The sequence below is a fragment of the Vombatus ursinus genome, unplaced genomic scaffold (assembly GCF_900497805.2).
Source record: "Vombatus ursinus unplaced genomic scaffold, bare-nosed wombat genome assembly UNPS02005286.1, whole genome shotgun sequence".
In the NCBI taxonomy this organism is placed as follows: Eukaryota; Metazoa; Chordata; class Mammalia; order Diprotodontia; family Vombatidae; genus Vombatus; species Vombatus ursinus.
In genome coordinates, this window is record NW_020945064.1 from 6,560,506 (window position 1) to 6,580,604 (window position 20,099).

A 20,099-nucleotide genomic window follows, 5' to 3' on the forward strand; every position below is an offset into this window, starting at 1 on the left:
ACTATGTGTCAGGCAGTGTGTTAAGCACTGGGGATACAAAAGAAAAGGAAAAAGGAAAAAAATGTCCCTAGTCTCAGGGAGCTCACAGTCTAATTGGGAAGATGACATGTGAATGGCTATGTACAAACAAGGTAAAAACAAGATAAATTGGAGATAATCAACAGAAATAAGACACTTGCATTAAGAGGACCTGGGTAAGGCTTGCTGTAGCATGTGGGATTTTAGCTGAAATTGAAGGAAGCCTGGAAGGTAAATCTAAGAAGGGAAAGAATTCAAGGGATGGGGGTGGGGTGGGGAGGACAGCCAGTAAAAATGCATGGAGTTGGAAGAAGGAAACCAGTGGTACCAGATTACAGACTGTGGATGGGTTTGGGGGAGAGGAATAAGGTGGAAGAAGACTGGAAAACTGGGGTTGGGAAGAAAGCTAGGTTTTTATGAAGGGCTTTGAACACCAGACACAGGATTTTGTATTTGATCCTAGAGATGATATAGGTCTACTTGAGTTTATTGAGTAAGGGGGTGTCATGGTCAGACCTGTGCTTTAGGAAAATCACTTTGGAGGCAGAATGGAGAATGTACTGGAGTGGGGAGAGACCTGAGGTAGGTGGACCCCCAGCAGGCCATCGCAACAATCCAGGTGTGTGATGATGAGGGTCTACACTCGAGGGTTGGTATAGAAGGGGGCACATTCGAGAGATGTTGCCAAGGATACAGCGACAGGATATAGGGGATGAGAAGGAATGAGGACTCCAGTTGGACTCCTGGGTTGTGAGCCCGAGGGTGATGTTGCCCTGTACAGCAAAGAAAGGATGGTTGGGACATGTTGAGTTTAAGGCATGTCTACAGGACATCCAATTCCAGATGTACCATAGCCAATGGCAGATGCTAGACTGGAGGTCAGCAGAGAGGTTAGGGATTCTATTTGTAGAGGGTCTATTAGTGAAAAGCAACAAGCAACAGGCACATCGGAAGTTGTATGCAAAATAGATACAGAGTTATGTTATCAGGTAGGAGAACAGGTCTGATGTGAAGGACGGTTTGTTAACAATAGAACAGGGAGGTTTTCATCTTCTGGGCACCAAGATGGCAGAGTAAGCAGTAAATTGCCTTAATTCTCCCATATTCACCTCTAAACAACCATAAAATAGCACCCCAAAACAAATCCTGGAACAGCAGAACCAGCAAAAACATGGGGGTGAAACAATCTTTTAGGTCCAAGAAACTTGGAAGACCAGCAGGAAAGGTCTAACTCAGGTAAAAGGGGAGTACAGTCCAGGACAGAAAGTGACCAAGCAAGCTAGCAGCATGCCCCACCTCAGCATACCAGCAGGAGTTCCAGAGCCCCAATGTGGTGGAGTAGGCATACACCAACACCAGGACCCCCACATGCCTCAGCATAGCCAAGGGAAAGGGCAGACTCCAGCTCTAAGAATCACTTCATGCTTCAGTGTAGCCCCAGGCAAACAGGCAGCTGCCAGTGGCCAGACCACCACTTGCTTCAGTGTATCCCCTGGGGAAAAGACCAAAAAAGATGAGCAAAAAAACAACAAAAGAATCTGACCATAAGAAGTTATTATGGTGATAGGGAAGATCAAGACAAAATTCAGAAGAGGACAACAATGTCAAAATACCTATGGTCAGAACCCCAAAGAAAAATGAGAAGTGGTTTCAAGCCCAGAAAGAATTCTTGGAAGAGCTCAAAAAAGAGCTTAAAATCCTATAAGAAAGGTAGAAGAAAAATTTGGAGAAGAAATGAGAATGATGCAAGAGAATTATGAAAAAAGTCAGCAGCTTAGAAAAAGAAAACAACTGCTTAAAAAGTAGAATTGGCCAAATGGAAAACGAGATACAAAAATCCACCGAAGAAAACAATTCCTTAAAAAGTACAATTGGTCAAATGGAAAAGGAAGTACAAAAGCTAATTGAGGAAGACAATTCCTTAAAAGTTAGAATTGGGCAAGTGGAAGCTAATGATTAGAATGAAAAAAGTAGAAGGAAATGGAAAACAATTCATTGGAAAAACAACTGACTGGAAAATAGACCTAGGAGAGACAATGTCAGAATCATTGAACTACCTGAAAGCCATAATCTAAAGGAGGACCTGGACAGCATCTTTCAAGAAATCATCAAGGAAAACCGTCCTGATATCCAGAGGGCAAAATAGGCATTGAAAGAATCTATTGATCACCTCAGGAAAGAGATCCCAAAATAAAAACTTCAAGGAACATCATAGCCAAATTTCAAAACTATCAGGTCAAGGAAAAAATACTGCGGGTGACCAGAAAGAAACAATTCAAATATTGAGAAGCCACAATCAGAATTACATAGGACTTAGCAGCTGCAACATTAAAGTATCAGAGGTCATAGAACACGATATTCCAGAAGGCAAAGGAGCTAGGACTACAACGAAGAATCACCTGCCCAGAGAAACTAAGCATAATATTCCAAGGGGAAAAAATGGTCATTCAATGAGATAGGATTTCGAGCTTTCCTAAGGAGAAGACCAGAACTAAAACAAAAATTTGATCTCCAGTATCAAGGCCTCAGAGAAGCATAAACAGGTAAAAAGGGAAAAGAAAACATAAGGAATTCAATAGAGCTAAACTGTTTAATTCCTACATGAGAAGATGATAATTGTAATTTTTTTTTTTTTTTTGGCAATTGGGGTTAAGTGACTTGCCCAGGTCACACAGCTAGTAATTGTTAAGTGTTTGGTCTGAGGCTGGATTTCAACTCAGGTCCCCCTGACTTCAGGGCTGGTGCTTTATCCACTGCTCCATCTAGCTGCCCCAATACTTGTAATTCTTAAAAAATTGTATCACTGATAGTACAGCTAGAAGGAATATGATATGACAAAAAATAATTAAGGGATGAGAAAGAGGAGTACACTGGGGGGGAGGGTGGACAGTGGGCATCATTTGAACCTTACTTTCATCAACATTGGCTCAAAGAGGAATAATATACACAATCAGTTGAATATAGAAATCTGTCTTACCCAACTGGGAAGTCAAAGGGTAGGAGAATAAGGAAAGGAGAGAGGAAGGACTGACAGAAGGGAAGGAAGATGATAGACAAAAGCAGATATTGGTGAGGAAGGAAAGGGTAAAAGGAGAGAGGACAAACAGGAAAAATAAGAAGGAGAGAAATACACAGTGAGTAATCATAACTGTGAATGTGAATGGGATGAACTCTCCTATAAAACAAAAGTGGATAGCAGGATGGATCAAAAACCTGTATCCTACAATATGTTGTTTACAAGAAACACACTTGAAACAGAGAGAAACACACAGTAAAGGTAATGGGCTGGAGCAGAATCTATTATGCTTCAGCTGAAGTTAAAAAAAAAAAAAGCAGGGGTAGCAGTTCTGATCTCAGACAAGTAAAAGCAAAAATAGACCTAATTAAAAGAGATAAGGAAGGAAATTACATTTTGCTAAAAGGTACTATAGACGACAATGAAGCAATATCAATATTAACATACAATAATTAATATTATTAATATTAATTAACATATAATAACATATATGAGCCAAGTGGCATAACATCCAAATTCTTTAAAGGAGAAGTTAACTGAGTTACAGGAAGAAATATACAGCAGAACTATTCTAGTGGGAGTTGAAACTGCCCCCTCTCATAACTCGATAAATCCAACCAAAAATAAACAAGACGGAAACTAAGGAGGTAAATAGAATATTAGAAAAGTTAGATATGACAGACTTTTGGAGGGAACAGAATGGAAACAAAGGAATATGCCTTTTTCTCAGCAGCACATGACACCTATGCAAAAATTAACCATGTATTAGGGCATAAAAACATCAAAATCAAATGTAGAAAGGCAGAAATATTAAATGCATTCTTTTCAGATCATAATGCAATAAAAATTACATTCAATAAAAAGCAACAGAAAGAAATTAAAAATTAATTGGAAACTAATCCTAAAGAATAAGTGGGTCAAAGAACAAATCGTAGAAACAATAATTTCATTAATGAGAATGACAACAATGAGGCAACATACCAAAATTTATGGGATGCAGCAAAGCATTACTTAGAGGAAATTGTATTTCTCTAAATTCTTACATCAACAAAATAGAAAAAGAACAGATCAATGAATTGGGCATGCAACTAAAAACTAGAGAAAAAAAAGCAAATTAAAAATCCCTAATTGAGCACCAAATTGGAAATCCTGAAAATCAAAGGGGAGATTAATGAGATTGAAAGAAAAAAAAAACTATTGAGCTAATAAATAAATCTAGGAGCTCGTTTTATGAAAAAAAAAACCAGTAAGATAGATAAGCCATTGGTTAATTTAATTTTAAAAAGAAGTAAACCAAATATCCATCATAAAAAATGAAAAGGGTGAAGTCATCACCGGAGAAGAAGAAATTAAAGCAATCATTAGGAAGTATTTTGCCCAATTATATGCCAATAAATCGATTAATCTGAGCAAAATTGATAAATATTTACAAAAATATAAATTACCCAGATTAACAGATCAGGAAATAGAATGCCTAGATAACCCCATCTTAGAAAAAGAAATTGAACAAGCCTTTAATGAACTCCCTACAAAAATATCCCCAGGGCCATATAGGTTCATAAGTGAATTCTATCAAACATTCAAAGAATTCATTCCAGTACTATATAAACTATTTGGAAAAATAGACAAAGGGTACACAAATATGGTGCTGATACCTAAACCAGAAAGAGCCAAAACAGAGAAAGAAAATTATAGACCAATTTCCCTGATGAATATTGATGCAAAAATTTTGAACAAAATACTAGCAAAATTACAGCAATATATCACAAGAATTATACACTATGGCCCGGTGGAATTTATACCAAGAATGCAAGATTCATTCAATATTGGGAAAACTACCAACATAATTGACCATATCAATAACAAAACCAACAGAAATCATATGATTATCTCATACATGCTGAAAAAACTTGGGACAAAATACAGCACCTATTCCTATTAAAAATAATAAAGAGCCTAGAAATAAAAGTAGCATTCCTTAAAATGATAAGCAGTATCTATCTAAAACCATCAGCTAGCATTATCTGTAATAGGGATAGGCTAGAAGCCTTCCCAAATAAGATCAGGGATAAAGCAAGGATTCCCATTATCATTGTTATTATTCAGCATAGTACTAGAAATGCTAGCTATATAGCAATAAGAGAAGAAAAAGGAATCAAAGGAATTAGAATAGGTAATGAGGGAAAAAAAACTTTCACTCTTTGCAGATGATATGATGATATACTTAGAGAACCCTAGAGAATCAACTAAAAACTACTTCAAATAATAACTAACAAAGTTGTAAGATATAAGATAAACCCACCTACATCATCAGCATTTCTTTATATGACCAACAAAGCCTAGCAACAAGAAAGCGAAATTCCATTTAAAATAACTGTAAACAATATAAAATACTTAGGAGTCTACCTGCCAAGACAAACCTAGGAACTATGTGAACACAATTACTAAACTCTTTTCACACAAATAAAATCAGATCTAAACAATCGGAAAAATATCCATTACTCATGGGTAGGCCAAGCCAATGTAATAAAAATGACAATTCTGCCTAAACAGATTTACTTATTTGGTGTCATACTAATCAAACTACCAAAAAATTATTTGATAGAGCTAGAAAAAATAATAAAAAAAATTATTAGGAAGAACAAAAGATCAAGAATATCAAGGAAATTAATGGGAAAGAAAAAAACAACACAAAGGAAGGTGGCCTAGCAATACCAGATCTCAAACTATATCATAAGGCAGTAATCATCAGAACTCCCTGGTACTGGCCAAGAATGAGTGGTGGATCAGTGGAATAGATTAAGTACATGAGACACAGTGGTCAATGACCATAGTAACCTAGTGTTTGATAAGCCAAAAGACCCTACCTAGCCTTTACAATAAGAACTCACTATTTGACAAAAAGTGCCAGGAAAACTAGAAAACAAGAGGACACAAACTAGGTATAGACCAACATCGCACAACAGTGTGTCAAGAAAAGGTCGAAATGGGTACATTATTTAGACATAAAGGGTGACACCATAAGCAAATTAGAAGAGCAAGGAATAGTCTACTTGTCACATCTATGGGGAAGGAATGAATTCATGATTAAACAATAGAGAGCATTATGAAATGTGAAATAAATATTTGATTATATTAAAAAAAAAGCTTTTGTACAAACAAAATCAATGCAACCAAAACTAGAAGGAAAGCAGAAATCTGGGGAACAATTTTTATAGCGAGTGTCTCTGATAAAGACCTCATTTCTCAAATATATAGAGAACTGAGTCAAATTTATAAGAATACAAGCCATTCCCCAACTGACAAATGGTCAAAGGATATGAACAGAAAGTTTTCAGATGAAGAAATCAAAACTATAGGCATATGAAGAAGTGCTCTAAATCATTTTTTATTAGGAAAATGCCAATTAAAACAACTCTGAGGTACCACCTCACACTTATCCAGTTGGCTAATATGACAGAAAAATAAAATAAATGTTGGAGAGGATGTGGGAAAATTGGGACACTAATGCATTGTTGATGGCGTTGTGAACTGATCCAATCATTCTGGAGAGCAATTTGGAACTATGCCCAAAGAGCAACCAAACTGGGCATATCCTTTGATCCAGCAATGCCACTACTAGGTCTGTATCCCAAAGAGATCATAAAAAAAGGGGCAAGGACCTACATTTGCAAAAATATTTATAGCAGCCCTTTTTGTGGGGGCAAAATATTGGAAATTGAGGGGATGCCCATCAATTGGGGAATGGCTGAACAAGCTATAGTACATGAATATAATGGAATACTATGGTGTAATAAGAAAATCAGAAAAGCCTGAAAAGACTCGTATGAACTGATGCAAAGTGAAGTGAGCAGAACCAGGGAAACACTACGCAGTATCAGCAACATGGTGTGATGACCAACTATGAACAACTCGGCTTTTCTCAGCAACACAACGATCCAGGACAAGTATAAAGAACTCGTGAAGGAAAATGCTCTCCACGTCCAGGTAAAGAACTGATGAATTCTGAATGCAGATGAAGCATATTTTTCACTTACTTCATTCTTTTTTGTGTTTTTTTCCCTTTTGATCTGTTTTTTCTTTCACAATTGTGACTAATATGGAAATATGTTGTTTACATGATAGCACATGTATAACCTGTATCAAATTGCCTACCATTTTAGGAAGAGGGGAGAGGAGAGAGGGAGAAAAATCTGGAACTTAAAATCTAAAAATTGTCTTCACATGGGATTGGGGAGGGGGGAAATAAAATACTATTAAAATTGAACAGGGATTTCAGAGGGAACCACTCAACCCAGCTTTTAAGGCCCTCTCGAGCTTAACTCTCATTATTTCCCTTTATGAACTCGCCGGCCTCTGGCTAACCTGGACCCGCCATCTGTCTTCATGTCTTTGGGCAGGCCATTCTTTCCCCTCTCCCTGTAACTCTGCCTCTTAGAATCCAGCTTCCTTCAAGATTTGGCCTAGATCCCTCCTGTCCTTCCCAGCTCTTAGTACCCTCCTTTTGCAGCAATTACTTTGAATGTAATTCTCTGTGTACATGCTGGCTTTCTCCCCCCTCCCTCATGCCCCAAGTAGAATGTCAGCTCCTGGAAGGCTGGGATCATTTGATTTTTGACAGCACCTATGGTAGCGCGAGACCCCAGATTTTGGGTTGGGAGGGACCTCAGTAGGCCATCTGGCCCACCCCTCTCACTTCCCATTTTATAGTTGAGGAAATGGGTGCCAGGGAAGATTCGGTAGTTTGCCCAAGGTCACATAGATAGTAACATAGTAGGTGATTAATAAATGTTTGAGTCAAAGAAAATAGGGTTGCCAGCGTGGAGCAGAAAGAATCCTCTCCAAGGGTTCAGGGGTGGGGACCCTGCAGCCTCGAGGCCACATGTGACCCTCTAGGTCCTCAAGTGCGGCCCTTTGACTGAATCTAAACTTTGCAAGTTCCTTTTAATAAAAGAATTTGTTCTGTCACACTTGACTCAGTCAAAAGGCTGCACCCAAAGACCTAGAAGGCCACGTGACCTCGAGGCTGCAGGTTCCCCACTCCTGATTGTGGAGGCCCTGCAGGGCCACATTCCTGAACCTAGCCTTATCTCCTTCTGTGTACTCTATGCTCCAGACAAAGTCTACAAGGCACCATTCCCCTAAACACACTCTGTGCTTCCTAATTCACCTTTACCTCTTTTCCCTCTACCTGGAATGCTGCTAGTCTCATCTATGGAGCCTTCAAATCCCCCTTCCTCCAAGAAGCTTTCCCTGGTACCTGCAGCCAGGGGAGATCTGAGCTCCCTTTACAAGGAAGACAAAGCTCTTTCTGGACATATCTTAATCCTCCCTACTCCCTTAAGAGTGCAAGGTTCATTTAATAGTCACCTTTATCTCCCCCAAAAGGGCCAAGGACATGGGAGGTGCCCCGTAACTTTGTTGAAGCTTTGTCCTTGCTGAACAGAGTCAGTACAGAAAGAACCTGGAATTCATTCACCCTGGCTCTTCTGCTTATCAACTGTGTGTGTGCCCTCGGGCAAGGGGGCCTCAGTTTCCTCCTCTGCAAAGCAAAGGTATGGAGACTAGATCCAGCAATCCATTTCACCGAGTCTTTATTGCGCATCTCCCGTCACAACCATGGCTACCATTTACACGGCTCATTAAAGGTTCTCCAAAATATGTTAGCAAACGACTTTGCTAGGGGCCTCAGACACTTACTGGTTGAGTGACCCTGGGTAAGTCACTTCCTCAGTTTCCTCAGCTATAAAATAGAATAATAGTACCTACTTCACAGGGTTGTTGTGAGGATCAGGTGAAATGATAATTTCAATAAATGCTTGACACAGAGTACATAAATGTTAGTTGTTATCATCATCATTATTATTGAAGCGCTTGGTACATACTAGGTGCAATATAAATGCTAGCTATGGTTATTAAAGTGCCTGTCACAAAGTAGGTGCTTTTAAATGCTAGCTGTTATTATTTAAGCTCCTGAACATAGTAGGTGCTATGTAAATGCTAGGTAATATAATTATTATCGTTCCTGTCACACAGTAGGTGCTACATAAAATTAGCTGTTATTATGTATATTATGAAAGAACCTGGCACATAGTAATAATATTATATTATTATATATAACATATATAACAATATTAACACTATAGTTCCCATCACACAGTAGGTGCTATATAAATGCTAGTTATTATTATAGTGCCTGGAACACAGTAGGTGCTGTTATTAAAGCTCCGGACAAACAGTAGGCGCTATGTAATGCTAGCTATAATATTTTTATTTATTGATAGTGTTATTATTGTCCCATTTTACAGATGGGAGCCTGGGACTGGGAGAAGGAAGCGCCCGTCCCAGGGGCAGTCCCAGCGCGGCGGTAGACCACAGCGCCACCTAGCCGCCAAAGACCGAACATTCGGAAGCCGCCTAGGCCTCGGCGGAGAAGGGGACACGTACGCAAGCCGGGCAGGGGGCGGGGCCTCCTCCCCTCTCCCCCCCCCCCCCCGCCCTTTCCCGCGCCTGCGCAGTCAGCGCCAGCACGAGGAGCCGGCATGGCGGAGTCCCAGCTGACGCTCGTGGCCCGGCGGGTACGGAGCTTCCCCGACTTCCCCAAACCCGGCATCCTATTCCGGTGAGGGCTGGGGGCTGGGGGTGGGGACGGGGACGGGGGCGGCGGGGTTGGAGGGTCCGGGCTGGGGGAAGGCATCGCCGGGAGTGACCCGCTCGGTGCTGCGCCGTGGGGATTCGAACCCGGAACCTCGCCTCCCAGAAGCCCCCCAGCCCTCTACTCCCTCGGCTGATTTCACAGGTTTTAAGTTTACAGAGGGGGAAACTGAGGTCCAGAGAGGGGAGGTCACGTGCCTACGGGCAAATAGACATTACCCAGAAGAGTGGGATTAGAACCCAGCCTCCCTGCGTGATCCCCAGCTGGGTCTGTTGGAGCCGGGGGTGGGTGGGTGAGGGGTCCTTGGCAGTGCCCCCCCGCGGAGCCTCCTGGTGTGCTCCGCTCCGCCCATCGTGCTGCTGCTCACTTGCTTCCTGAGTGACCGCGGTCACCTCGCCCCCTGGCCCTCCCTCCCCCCCCCCTCCACCCCCACAGGCCGACATGGCTGGACCAGGGGTCCCGGGGGGCTGTGGAGCCCACCCCGCAGTCGCCTCTGCCCGCAGCCGTGCGTGCGAGTGAGCGAGCCTGCCGGTGCAGCTGACCCGAGGGGAGTGGCCCCGGGGTGCTCCAGCCGTCCCGCGGGGTCTCTGCCCTCTGGCCTGACCCCAGCCCCCTCCCTTTCTGTGCTCCTGCCTAGCCCGTCATTTACACTTCCCCAAACTGGTCTCCTCTCTTGTACCCGTAGTGCCCTTTACCCTTCAGAGGTTCCCTGACCTTAGCTTGGGCAGAGCCCTCACTGAGTGAGTGTCCAGCATTAGCCTGACCCTTGACCCCTGCCCCACCTCCCCTCCCCCAAGTGTAAATCACAGCGTCCAAGGTTTGGGGATAAAAGGGACCTTAGCTCATCCACCCAACCTGTCTGATAGTTAAGGAAGATGAGCGTCCCACCTTTGAGGATCTCCTTTTAGTTAGTTGTGTCAGTGGCTTACAACTGCCTAGATCTGTCTTTCCCCAGCTGTGGGCCAACCTTCTCCTGGAAGCCTTTCCTGATCCCCCTTAATGCCAGGCTTCCCCACTGTTGATTCTCTCTGTTATCCTGTCTCTGACTTGTTTGTGCAAAGTTGTTCAGAGGCATGGTGCCTTTCCCGTAGATGGAGGACCCCTGCCCTGCTGGTGCCCCTGGCAGCCCTCAGGTCCCAGAGGGACATGTTGGGGAGACCTTAGAATCACCACCAGCTAAACAGCTGCCTCTTTGTACCTGTGCTAATCATCCCTGTGAGACTGCAGCTTCCAGAGGGCAGGGATACTTTGACTTGTCTTTGCATTCCTCTTCCCCCCACCAGGACACAATAACTGCTCATTTAAGTCTTGACCCTTGTTAGATGAATCAACAAAGTGGGTCACTGATGATGTCCAAAGTGCACCCATGGAGTGCTGGAAACACCTGTGTTGGTGGTAAGCAGGTTTAGGCCTGGTGCTGTAGCCTGTGACCTTGAGCAAAGGCTACCCCTCTGTAAGATGGAATAATGATCTCCGCCTGCTCACCTTGGGGGGGCTTGGGAGGAGTCCATGAAGTCCTGCTTTGCCAGGGCTCTTCAGAGGCCAGGGGGCATTCTTCCTGGGTGTCCTTCCAAGTCTCTTCGGGGGGCCAGGGCCTGGGAGGCCTCTTTGTCTGGGCTGCCTGGGTGTTGTGCCTCAATTTCATGGGCACACGGTTACCAATCCCCATTCTTTCCATCCTAGGGACATCACTCCTTTGCTAAAGGACCCAGATGCCTTCAGGGCTTCCATTGAACTTTTGGCTGATCACTTAAAAGAAAATCACAAGAAAAAGATTGATTATATTGCTGGTGAGTGAGGGGTGGGAGGGGTGAACCTATCTACTTGCATGCCTACTTCAGTCTGGCTGGGCTTGGTGTTGGAAATGTGCTTGACACCTAAAATTTAGTATCAAGAAAGTTTATTACAGAGAAAGTCCAGAGGATTAGACGTTTCTGGCCAGAAGCCGGCTCCACCCCTCTTTGGGAGGAATGGGCCCCAAGTGCAAGGGCGAGCATGCTTTTATGCATTCAAATTCAGCCTGAAACCTCCCAGGCCCGGATTGGTCCATCTCTTCCGGGGTTACACTCCTGCTTACATGTTTCCCCTTGATATGCTCAAGTATCTTCCCCCTCCCTTGGTCATACATCCCATGACTCATTAATGAGAGTCTAATTTTATTCGGGGTGTGTCAGATAGTAGTAATGAAGGTCAATAAGCAGGCACACTAACATTTTTCAGGTGTCCTCAGGTTGACCTTAACTGGTCTGAGCTGGCTCGACCCTTATCTTGAATTTGGAGTCTTTGGAGCCATCACCTTACTTCTCATCAGTTAAGCCCTGCCAGTGTACTACTTCCTGGAACTGTTCTTTAAATCTCTGCATTATTCTCTTTTCCTGTGGAAATATAACCTTTATCTGACTCTCACACTTGGGATACAAATAAAAACAGTTCTGTCCCTGTCCTCAAGGATTCTACCACCTGATGGGGAAGGTAATGGGGCTTAGCTGGTGGGAAATGGGGAGAAGACTGTGCTGCTCCCTCCTTAAAATGGAGGCCCTGGAGCCTCTGGACCTCCCCCAGCCAGGGGGGCAGAGGCTGCTGAGGGCCATTCATTCTGACCACAGGAGATTTCCCCTGGAGGAATTTCCTGGGGGGAGGAAGGCTGTACAGAGTAGGCTGGAGAAGGCCCTGAGCAGGGTACCTCATGAAAAATGGGGCTAAGAAGTGTCTTTGCAGTCAGCCAATATGCATTTATTGATTGGCCAACTCACGTCTCGTGGGGTCGCTGTTCGGGTTGTGATGGCTCAGGGGGAATATAAATAGCAGTTGTTTCTGTCCTGGCCAGACACCCTGAGGCTCTTCCTTTGCAAGACTGATTTTTTTTTTGACTAGGTAAAAGAAGCCGTTCTTTTTGCATCATTTGATACCTAGCCTTTAATCACTGAATGGGCCTTGCCTCAGTCAAACTGAGACCTGGGAAAGATCTTAGCTTGAAAGGGCCAAGGTCCCCCCTGCGTCCTGGGCCATCTCCAGGCATCCTGATCCATGTCTGGCCACTGGACCCAGATGGCTCCGGAGGAGAAAGTGAGGCTGGTGACTCTGCACAGCCCTGCCTCACTTAATTCAGGACATCACCTCCTGGGGTCATTTGGTCCTCTTTGAGAACAAAGGACAAATAACACCTCCCTCCTGCTCCTGTACTAAGGGAAGTCTGATCCTCTGGTCACCAGGAAAAACAGCAGTGCCTGGCATGGAGTGGGTGCTTAATAAGTACCTGCTGCTTTCCCTGGGTCCCAAACACAAGAAGGGCTTTGAAATGTCTTAGATCCGCCAACCAAGAGTCATATGAATACATTTACATTGTTAAAAACCAGTTTTCTTGATTCTTTTTGCATTTGCCTCACAGTTGTTTCCAGATATGGGGGACCAAAGCCTCCCTTGAACCCTCTCTTGTGACAAAGGAAAAACAGCAGTTATGTGGGACAATGCATGTGGCATTCTGCCCCATAAACCCTTCCTCTGTCAGGAGGCAGGAATGTTTCGTTCTCTGTTCTCCGAGACCAAGATTGATTATGATGATTACGCAAAGTTTGGCTTCCTTCTAACATTTTTAATTACATTTCATTTTTATTATGTACATAATCATAAACACACACACGCTGCAGTGGAAACGAAGAAAGGCTTGTGTGATAATCTGGGAGCTTGCATTACTTTGGATTTTTCCAAGCATTGCTTACATTTTAACAAGGTCACATTCCTTTCATTTGTATTCTTAGGATCCTGGTCCATACTCTGCCTCATGGGATCATGGGATCGGGACCTTAGTCTAGCCCTCTCGTTTGACAGATGAGGAAACCGGGGCAGCTAGGTGGTGTAGTGGATAGAGCACCCACCCTAGAATCAAGAGGACCTGAGTTCAAATCTGGCCTCAGACACATAACACTCACTAGCTGTGTGACTCTGGGCAAGTCACTACACCCCAGTTGCCTCACACACACACAAAAAAAAAAAATGAGGAAACGAGGCACAGAGAGTTCACAAAATGACCTGCCTGAGATCACACAGGTGCATTCAGCAAAACCAGAAACCAGACTCGGGTCTTCCAACCTCCGAGTTCAGTACTTTGTCCATGCCTTTTCATACAAATCTCTGAATTCTTCAGATTCCTGCCCCAGTCTGTTTCTGAATGGTTGGACTACTTCACACCTCCACCAACAGTGTGTGCCTACCTTCCTACCACCTTCCTCTTTGATTGTTCCCACCCATTATCCTCCACCATCTACCATCTTTCCTACTGATTGTCTGCCATCTTTAATTATTTCCACTGACTGTCCACCATCCACCATCTTTGATGGCTCCCACCCATTGTCCACTGTCCCAGTTGGATGGGTGTTCAGTGGAACTCAGGTTTGTATTTTTTTCTTATTGGTGATTTGGGATATTTTATCATGTACTCATTGGTAACTTGAAACTTTTCTTTAAGTCAGGACAACTTGAGTTCAAATCCGGCCTCAGACCAAACACTTGACACTAGCTGTGAGACCCTGGGCAAGTCACTTAACTCCAATTGCCTAAAGAAAAAGTATCTGTTCACACCCTTTGACTACTAACTATTTAGGAAACAGCTCTTGACCTCGTTATTGGTTTGTGTCAGTGCTGTCTGCTGGACATCTCCACGAGGATGTCCCAGAGGCATTCCAAACTCAGAATGTCCCCTCCTTGCCCATAAACCCTCTCCTGTTTCTGCTGAAGTCCTTCCAGTCGTCTAGGTTGTAGAGTAATCCCCAGTTCACTCTTTCCACACTGCCCCATCTCATTGGAAGGCAGGTCCTAACGCTTCTTTCTCCACAGTATCTCTCCTGTCCAGCTTCCCTCCCTCAACGCCATCCTGAGCGGGGCCTCCCTGCTCTCCCACCTCTGGGCCTTTGCACAGGCTGTGTGCCGTGCCTGGAATCCCCTCTTCTCACTCTTGCCTCTCAGGATCCCTGGCTTCTTTCAAAGTACAGTTTAAGATCTGCCTGCAGCACAGAAGCCTGATCCCTGCTGCCTGCCCTGATTACCTGCCTTTATTACCGTCTCATGTATTCTGCATCTACTCCTGCATGGATGTTGTCATCCCCTCCCCCAGAACGTTCTGACTCCCTGAGAAGAAGGACTATTGAATTTCTGTCCTTGGGTCTCCCAGAGGCCCGGTGATGGGGGCACAACAGGTGAGGAAGCCTTTCTTTGGCCCCTGGTTTCAAGACCCGTCTCCCTCTGCCCTTGTGCCCATCCCACTCTCTGCCTTTTTTCCCCAGCGTTAAACATCCCCGATTTTCTTCCCCCCAGGTTTGGATGCTCGAGGTTTCCTCTTTGGTCCCTCTCTGGCCCAGAAGCTTGGGATAGGGTTCGTGCTCGTCCGAAAGCAAGGGAAGCTCCCAGGGCCCACAGTATCCTCCAGTTACTCCCTGGAATATGGCCAGGTGAGTCGGGGCTGGGGGAGGGGACGGGCGTAGGACAGCACCTTCTGGGACCAGCAGGGTACGGGCCGGTATGCTAGATTCAGAGTCAGAAAACTCGGTCTTCAATCCCAGCTCGGCCACAGTAGGCAGGTCATCTGGGCCTCCGCTTCCTCCGGCCTGTAAGGTGAGGGGGTTGGGCTACCTGACCTGCACGGGTCAGCTCTGAATCCTTTCCTCTTCCTCTTCAAGTATCCGGCGGCTCAATGATGCCTTTTGATAGGAGTTTCTGGCACGGCTCATCCACGAGCTTCCTTTCAGTTCATCAGACTGGCCTTACATGTCAAGCCAGGGAGCATTTATTGGGCACTTACCGTGTGCCAAGCACTAGGGATATAGCTACAAGCAAAAAGGACAGTCCCTGGCCTCAGGGAACTTACATTCTAACGGGAAGATGAGAGAAGGTTGGTGTTCATGTGAGAGATGGGGGTGAAGGTTACAGTGAGGTGTGGCTGGTCTGTGCTCTTAGCTTCAGGAGGTGCTGGCCAAGGGAGATGGGGCAGAGGGAGCGTGGTGACAAAGTCTGGAGGCCCCCAGATTCCTCATTCAGCAGTAGGGATGGCTTGTTGGAGTTAATGATAACAAAAAAAGGTCTCTTGTGCCACAAAATCTTTCAGAAGAGTGAACTGGCTTTAACCAAACTTGATGTACCATCAAGGTCAAGCGGGATGCACGTTGGGGACATTTGGAGGTCCAACCTGCCGTTTGAAACCAAAGGGTGGCTGGTCCACAGCTTTGAGGGGCTTCTGGGGGTCACCTAGCCCAACCCCCCGATTTTTGTTTTTGTTTTTTTTTAGGCAATTGGGGTTAAGTGACTTGCCCAGGGTCACATAGCTAGTAAGTGTCAAATGTTTGGTTTGAGGTTGGATTTGAACTCAGGTCCTCCTGACTTCAGGGCCAGTGGTCTATCCACCGCACCACCTAGCTGCCCCCAACCCCCCCCCCCATTTTAAGGATAAAGAAAGCGATCAGCTTTCATTTTAAATGAATTTTAATTGGCAGTTAACCCAGAGGCAGAAATCTTGAAGAAGTATAATCACACTAGTCATCCAGCCCAAGGCCCTTGTTTTATAGACAGGAAGCTAAGGCCCAGACCTCTGTGTCCTTGGTCACCCGGGGAAGTCAGTGTTGGAACCAGGACCCAGTACAGTACGTTTTTGGTCCTAACGCCATTGCTTTAGACCCAGTGGAGCTTTCTGAAGGCTGCCGAATCCCTCGATGGGAACCCTCCCTGACAGCTGGTCCCAAAGAACCATCCACAAAGATCCTAGCAGTGTGAACGAAAAGAAGAGCAAAACAGACCTGCCTGTGTGTCATTATCATGACCAACCTTGGCCCTGGAGGAGATGAGAGCATGTTCTGCAGATGTGGGGGCCGGGGGCAGGGAGCGGTGCAGATGTCGTCAGGCATGGTCAGTGGTCTTGATGGGACATGCAAGGTTCAGCGGGGAGCAGAAGGGGAGGGAGGCTCGTGAACTGGAACCCTCGGCAAGCCGAGTCACAGACCCTTTCCAGGAGCAGCGACGGCCAGTTTGATCATGGTTCAAGGACGGGCGATGTGGCTGGTGGGAGGTGGGGTATTCTGGGCAGTGATTAGATCGTAGGAACCTGCAGTAAAGTACAGCCCTGGGTGCAATGAGCAACTAGGACAGCCACCAATGGGGAGAGACCCTGCCCAGCGTCCGGCAGTGACAGGGTTAAGTCTGTTGGAGCGGGATTTGGGGGGGTCTGGGAGTGAAGAGATAAAAAAGTTCAGCAACGTTTGAATGTCACGGAAAAACCAAAGGCATTTTTAAGTTGACGACAAAAATGCCAGCAGCACCCGCCAGAGGCCAGAGCTTCTGAGCTTAGACCTGGCCCCCATTAGCAGGCCTGAGGTCTTCAGGTGGAGGCCAGATGACCGAGACGGTGGTGATGCTGCCTCCCTCTGCCATGACCTCACCTCATATACTTGGAAAGGCCGCTGGAAGGGGGGGGTTGGGTCCTGCTACCAGGCGGGGGGCTCTTTGCCCACTTCACCAGCTTGGGGTTAGCACTGGCGTCCTCTAATCGTGCTTTTACGATGGTGCTCTTCATTTCTGCAATTCAGACGCGGGCCCAGTGTGGCAGGGAGGCCCCCAAACGATTCTAAAACGTTTTCACCTACAGACAGTGGCTGCTGAGAGCGGCGGGGTCGTGAGAAAAAATCGGATGATAATAACTCGCGTTTACATAATGCTTTACATATCTTATTTTATCTCTACAACAACCCTGGGGGAAACGGAGGCAGACAGAGGTGAAGTGACTTGCCCAGGGTCACACAGCCTATGGGGGTCTGAGGTGGGATTTGAACCCTGGCCTTCCTGACTTTATCCAGTTGGCCTCCTATAGCCTGGACGGCCTGGACCAGTTCTTTAGGCTTGCCTTAGTCACCTCGCCATTGGGTAGGATTTGCTCTTCTGCACCCAGTGACCTGAGGCTTCATTCTTCAGGCAGAGCTGGAGATCCAGGAAGATGCCATAGAGCCCGGCCAGAAGGTGGTGATCGTGGACGACCTGATGGCCACCGGAGGTAATCGGGTGTGGACAGTAGTGGGGGGGGGGCCTTTGGACCGAGCAGCTGTAGTTAGCCCCAGACGAGTGATGTTTGTACAGCACTTTACATGGAGGATCTTTCAAGCTTCATAATAACCCTCTGAGGGAGGAGCAGTAATATCTCCATTTTACAGGTGAGGAAACTGAGGCCGAGAGAAACTAAATGACCTGCCCAGGGTCACAAAGCCAGTGAGGCTGGATTTGAATTTGGGTCTTCCTAACTCTAGGCCCAGCACTCAGTGTGTTGCGTTAGCAAGCTGCCCATATCACGCAAGGGATGAAAGCAGATCACAGTCCCTACAGTCGGCCCAGAAGGCTCAGCTTGCTAGCTGATGTATGTCAGCAGGCATTTATAAGATGCCTACTATGTGCTAGGCACAGTGCTAAATGGTGGAAATAAGAAAACGGGCAGAAAGAGCACCCAGTCTGATGGGGGTCTGAGACCGCGTGCGAACAGCCACGTGCAGGCAGGACGCAGGTGGGACACGTGGGGGAGATCCGGCAGGCTGCGTGCAGGAGAGAGCGCGTCATGGAGCTTACCCTCCCAGGAGCCCTTAGAAGCCAGCTTCTCTCTCCACCTGAAGCCAGGGTTGACTCGATGCCCCTCCTGGCATCACTCTGGCTCTGTCTGTAGCCAAGCCAGATCAGGCCGCCCATGGTGAGCCTCAGGCATCGACCCTAGCCTCTCTCTGGGAGTCCCCTCTGACCGGGCCCCAAATCTTCCTCACCTCCATGATGCCCAGTGTAGGCAGGGCTCCTGAGGGACCCCTGCCTTTCCCTTAGGGCCCAGCGTCAGGCTGCTCACGGATGCCACGCCCAGCTGATACCTGGGCACCAGGGGAAGACCTTTGCCCAGGATACCAACTGTTTGTGTGGGGCTGGGCACACCAGTCTGCCTCCCTGAGTCTCAGTGCCCTCCTCTGTAAAACGTGAGGCATACTGGATAGTCAGTCAGTGAACAATATTTTGTCATGTGCTTGCTCTGTGCTAAGCACAGGGATACAGAGAAAGGCAGAGACATTCCCTGCCTGAAGGAGCTCACGTTCTAATGAGGAAAGAATCCAGGAAGACCTGGGTTCCAGTCCTGCCCGACACACCCTTCTGTGTGACCCTGGACATGTCAGTCAGAGGTGGGTGTCAAACACAGCCAGAACCAGATTAAAATGTTCTTGGGAAATATTTACCAAAAAACAAATGCAATAAGACAGAAAATACTGCATTTTAAAACTAAGCCACCAGGCGGCCGCAGGCATCCACATACTATCCATATGGTTCAGTGGGCCCTCTTTCTATTTGGGTTTAAGCCCTGCTCGAGGTGCCCCTAAGACTGTGAATGGAAGGAGCTTCCTCCCCGGGAGTTCCCTAGGTGCAGGGTTTGGGGGGTCTCGGGTGAGACAGGACAGGTGGAGGGGGCCCTACCATCCTTGGGGCACCCACCACAGCCCTCAGAGCGTCCTGACCAGGTTGTCGCCCCGCAGGTACCATGGGGGCGGCCTGCAAGCTGCTGCAGAGTCTGAAGGCCGAGGTGCTGGAGGCCCTGGCCGTGGTGGAGCTGACGTCCTTGAAGGGGAGGGAGAAGCTGGCTCCTGTGCCCTTCTTCTCCCTGCTGCAGTACGACTGAGGCCGGGCTGCTGTCAGCACCTTCCCCACCAGCAGAGACCACAGGCAGGTTTTCATTTACACAGTCAGGAGATCTGGACTTCGACCTGGGTTGCCAAGTGCCTCCCCCTGGACGGGCTCGGCAATGGAAATGTGAACCAGTGCTCATCCTCCTGGAGAAGCACCTCCTCCTCAGACCAACAGAGGGCTCCAAAGGGCCTGCCGGTCTCCTATCCGTCATGCAGCCTCTCACTCCCCTCCAGAGGAAGGCAGCCATCTTGGCCCTTTTGTGCCCCACCACCAGCCATGTGCCACTTGTCACTCTGGACTCCCCCCCACCTCCCTGCTTGGAGGGTAGAGACCAGCTCCCAGAGAAGGGCTCTGCTTTCCAGAGGGCACACCTGGGCAGTGCCTCACCTGCCTCCACAGCCAAGGACACTCTTCTCCCTTAAGTTGGTACAAATGAAAAGTTGGCCTTGTGGCTCAGTATTTGGCATAGTTGAGTGGGTTAGTTTCCTGGCCAACCAACTCAAGTATACCTGACAGGTAGCAGACCTCTGACCTGTACTAGTTGTGTGACCTGAACCTCTCTGCCCCAGATTGAGTGATATCTCTAGAGGAGAGTTCTTGACTCAAATGGAATATAGTGGGAGAAGGAACCGTGGGGCATCATCTCTGACTGTAAATACAGTTAAGAGCCATACTTCTTTTTTTGTTTTGGCTAGGCAATGGGGTTGACTTGCCCAGGGTCACACGTCT

General features: G+C 46.5%; 1 protein-coding gene across 1 annotated transcript; it reads left to right on the top strand.

Moving 5' to 3' along the window:
• Positions 1-9,556: 9,556 nt before the first annotated feature.
• Positions 9,557-19,821, top strand: APRT (adenine phosphoribosyltransferase). Its single transcript, XM_027846171.1, has 5 exons — positions 9,557-9,656; positions 11,373-11,479; positions 15,000-15,133; positions 17,640-17,718; positions 19,220-19,821. The coding sequence occupies exons 1-5, from the start codon at positions 9,577-9,579 to the stop codon at positions 19,360-19,362; spliced, it is 543 nt and encodes a 180-aa protein (XP_027701972.1). The 5' UTR covers positions 9,557-9,576; the 3' UTR covers positions 19,363-19,821.
• The last annotated feature ends 278 nt before the right edge of the window (positions 19,822-20,099 follow it).

Excerpts from the sequence above, each read along its gene's own strand:
- APRT (XM_027846171.1), top strand. The coding sequence starts at position 9,577 with ATGGCGGAGTCCCAGCTGACGCTCGTGGCCCGGCGGGTACGGAGCTTC. Across the intron at positions 9,657-11,372 it reads AAACCCGGCATCCTATTCCG|GGACATCACTCCTTTGCTAA; the intron begins GTGAGGGCTGGG and ends TTTCCATCCTAG. Across the intron at positions 11,480-14,999 it reads AAAGATTGATTATATTGCTG|GTTTGGATGCTCGAGGTTTC; the intron begins GTGAGTGAGGGG and ends TCTTCCCCCCAG.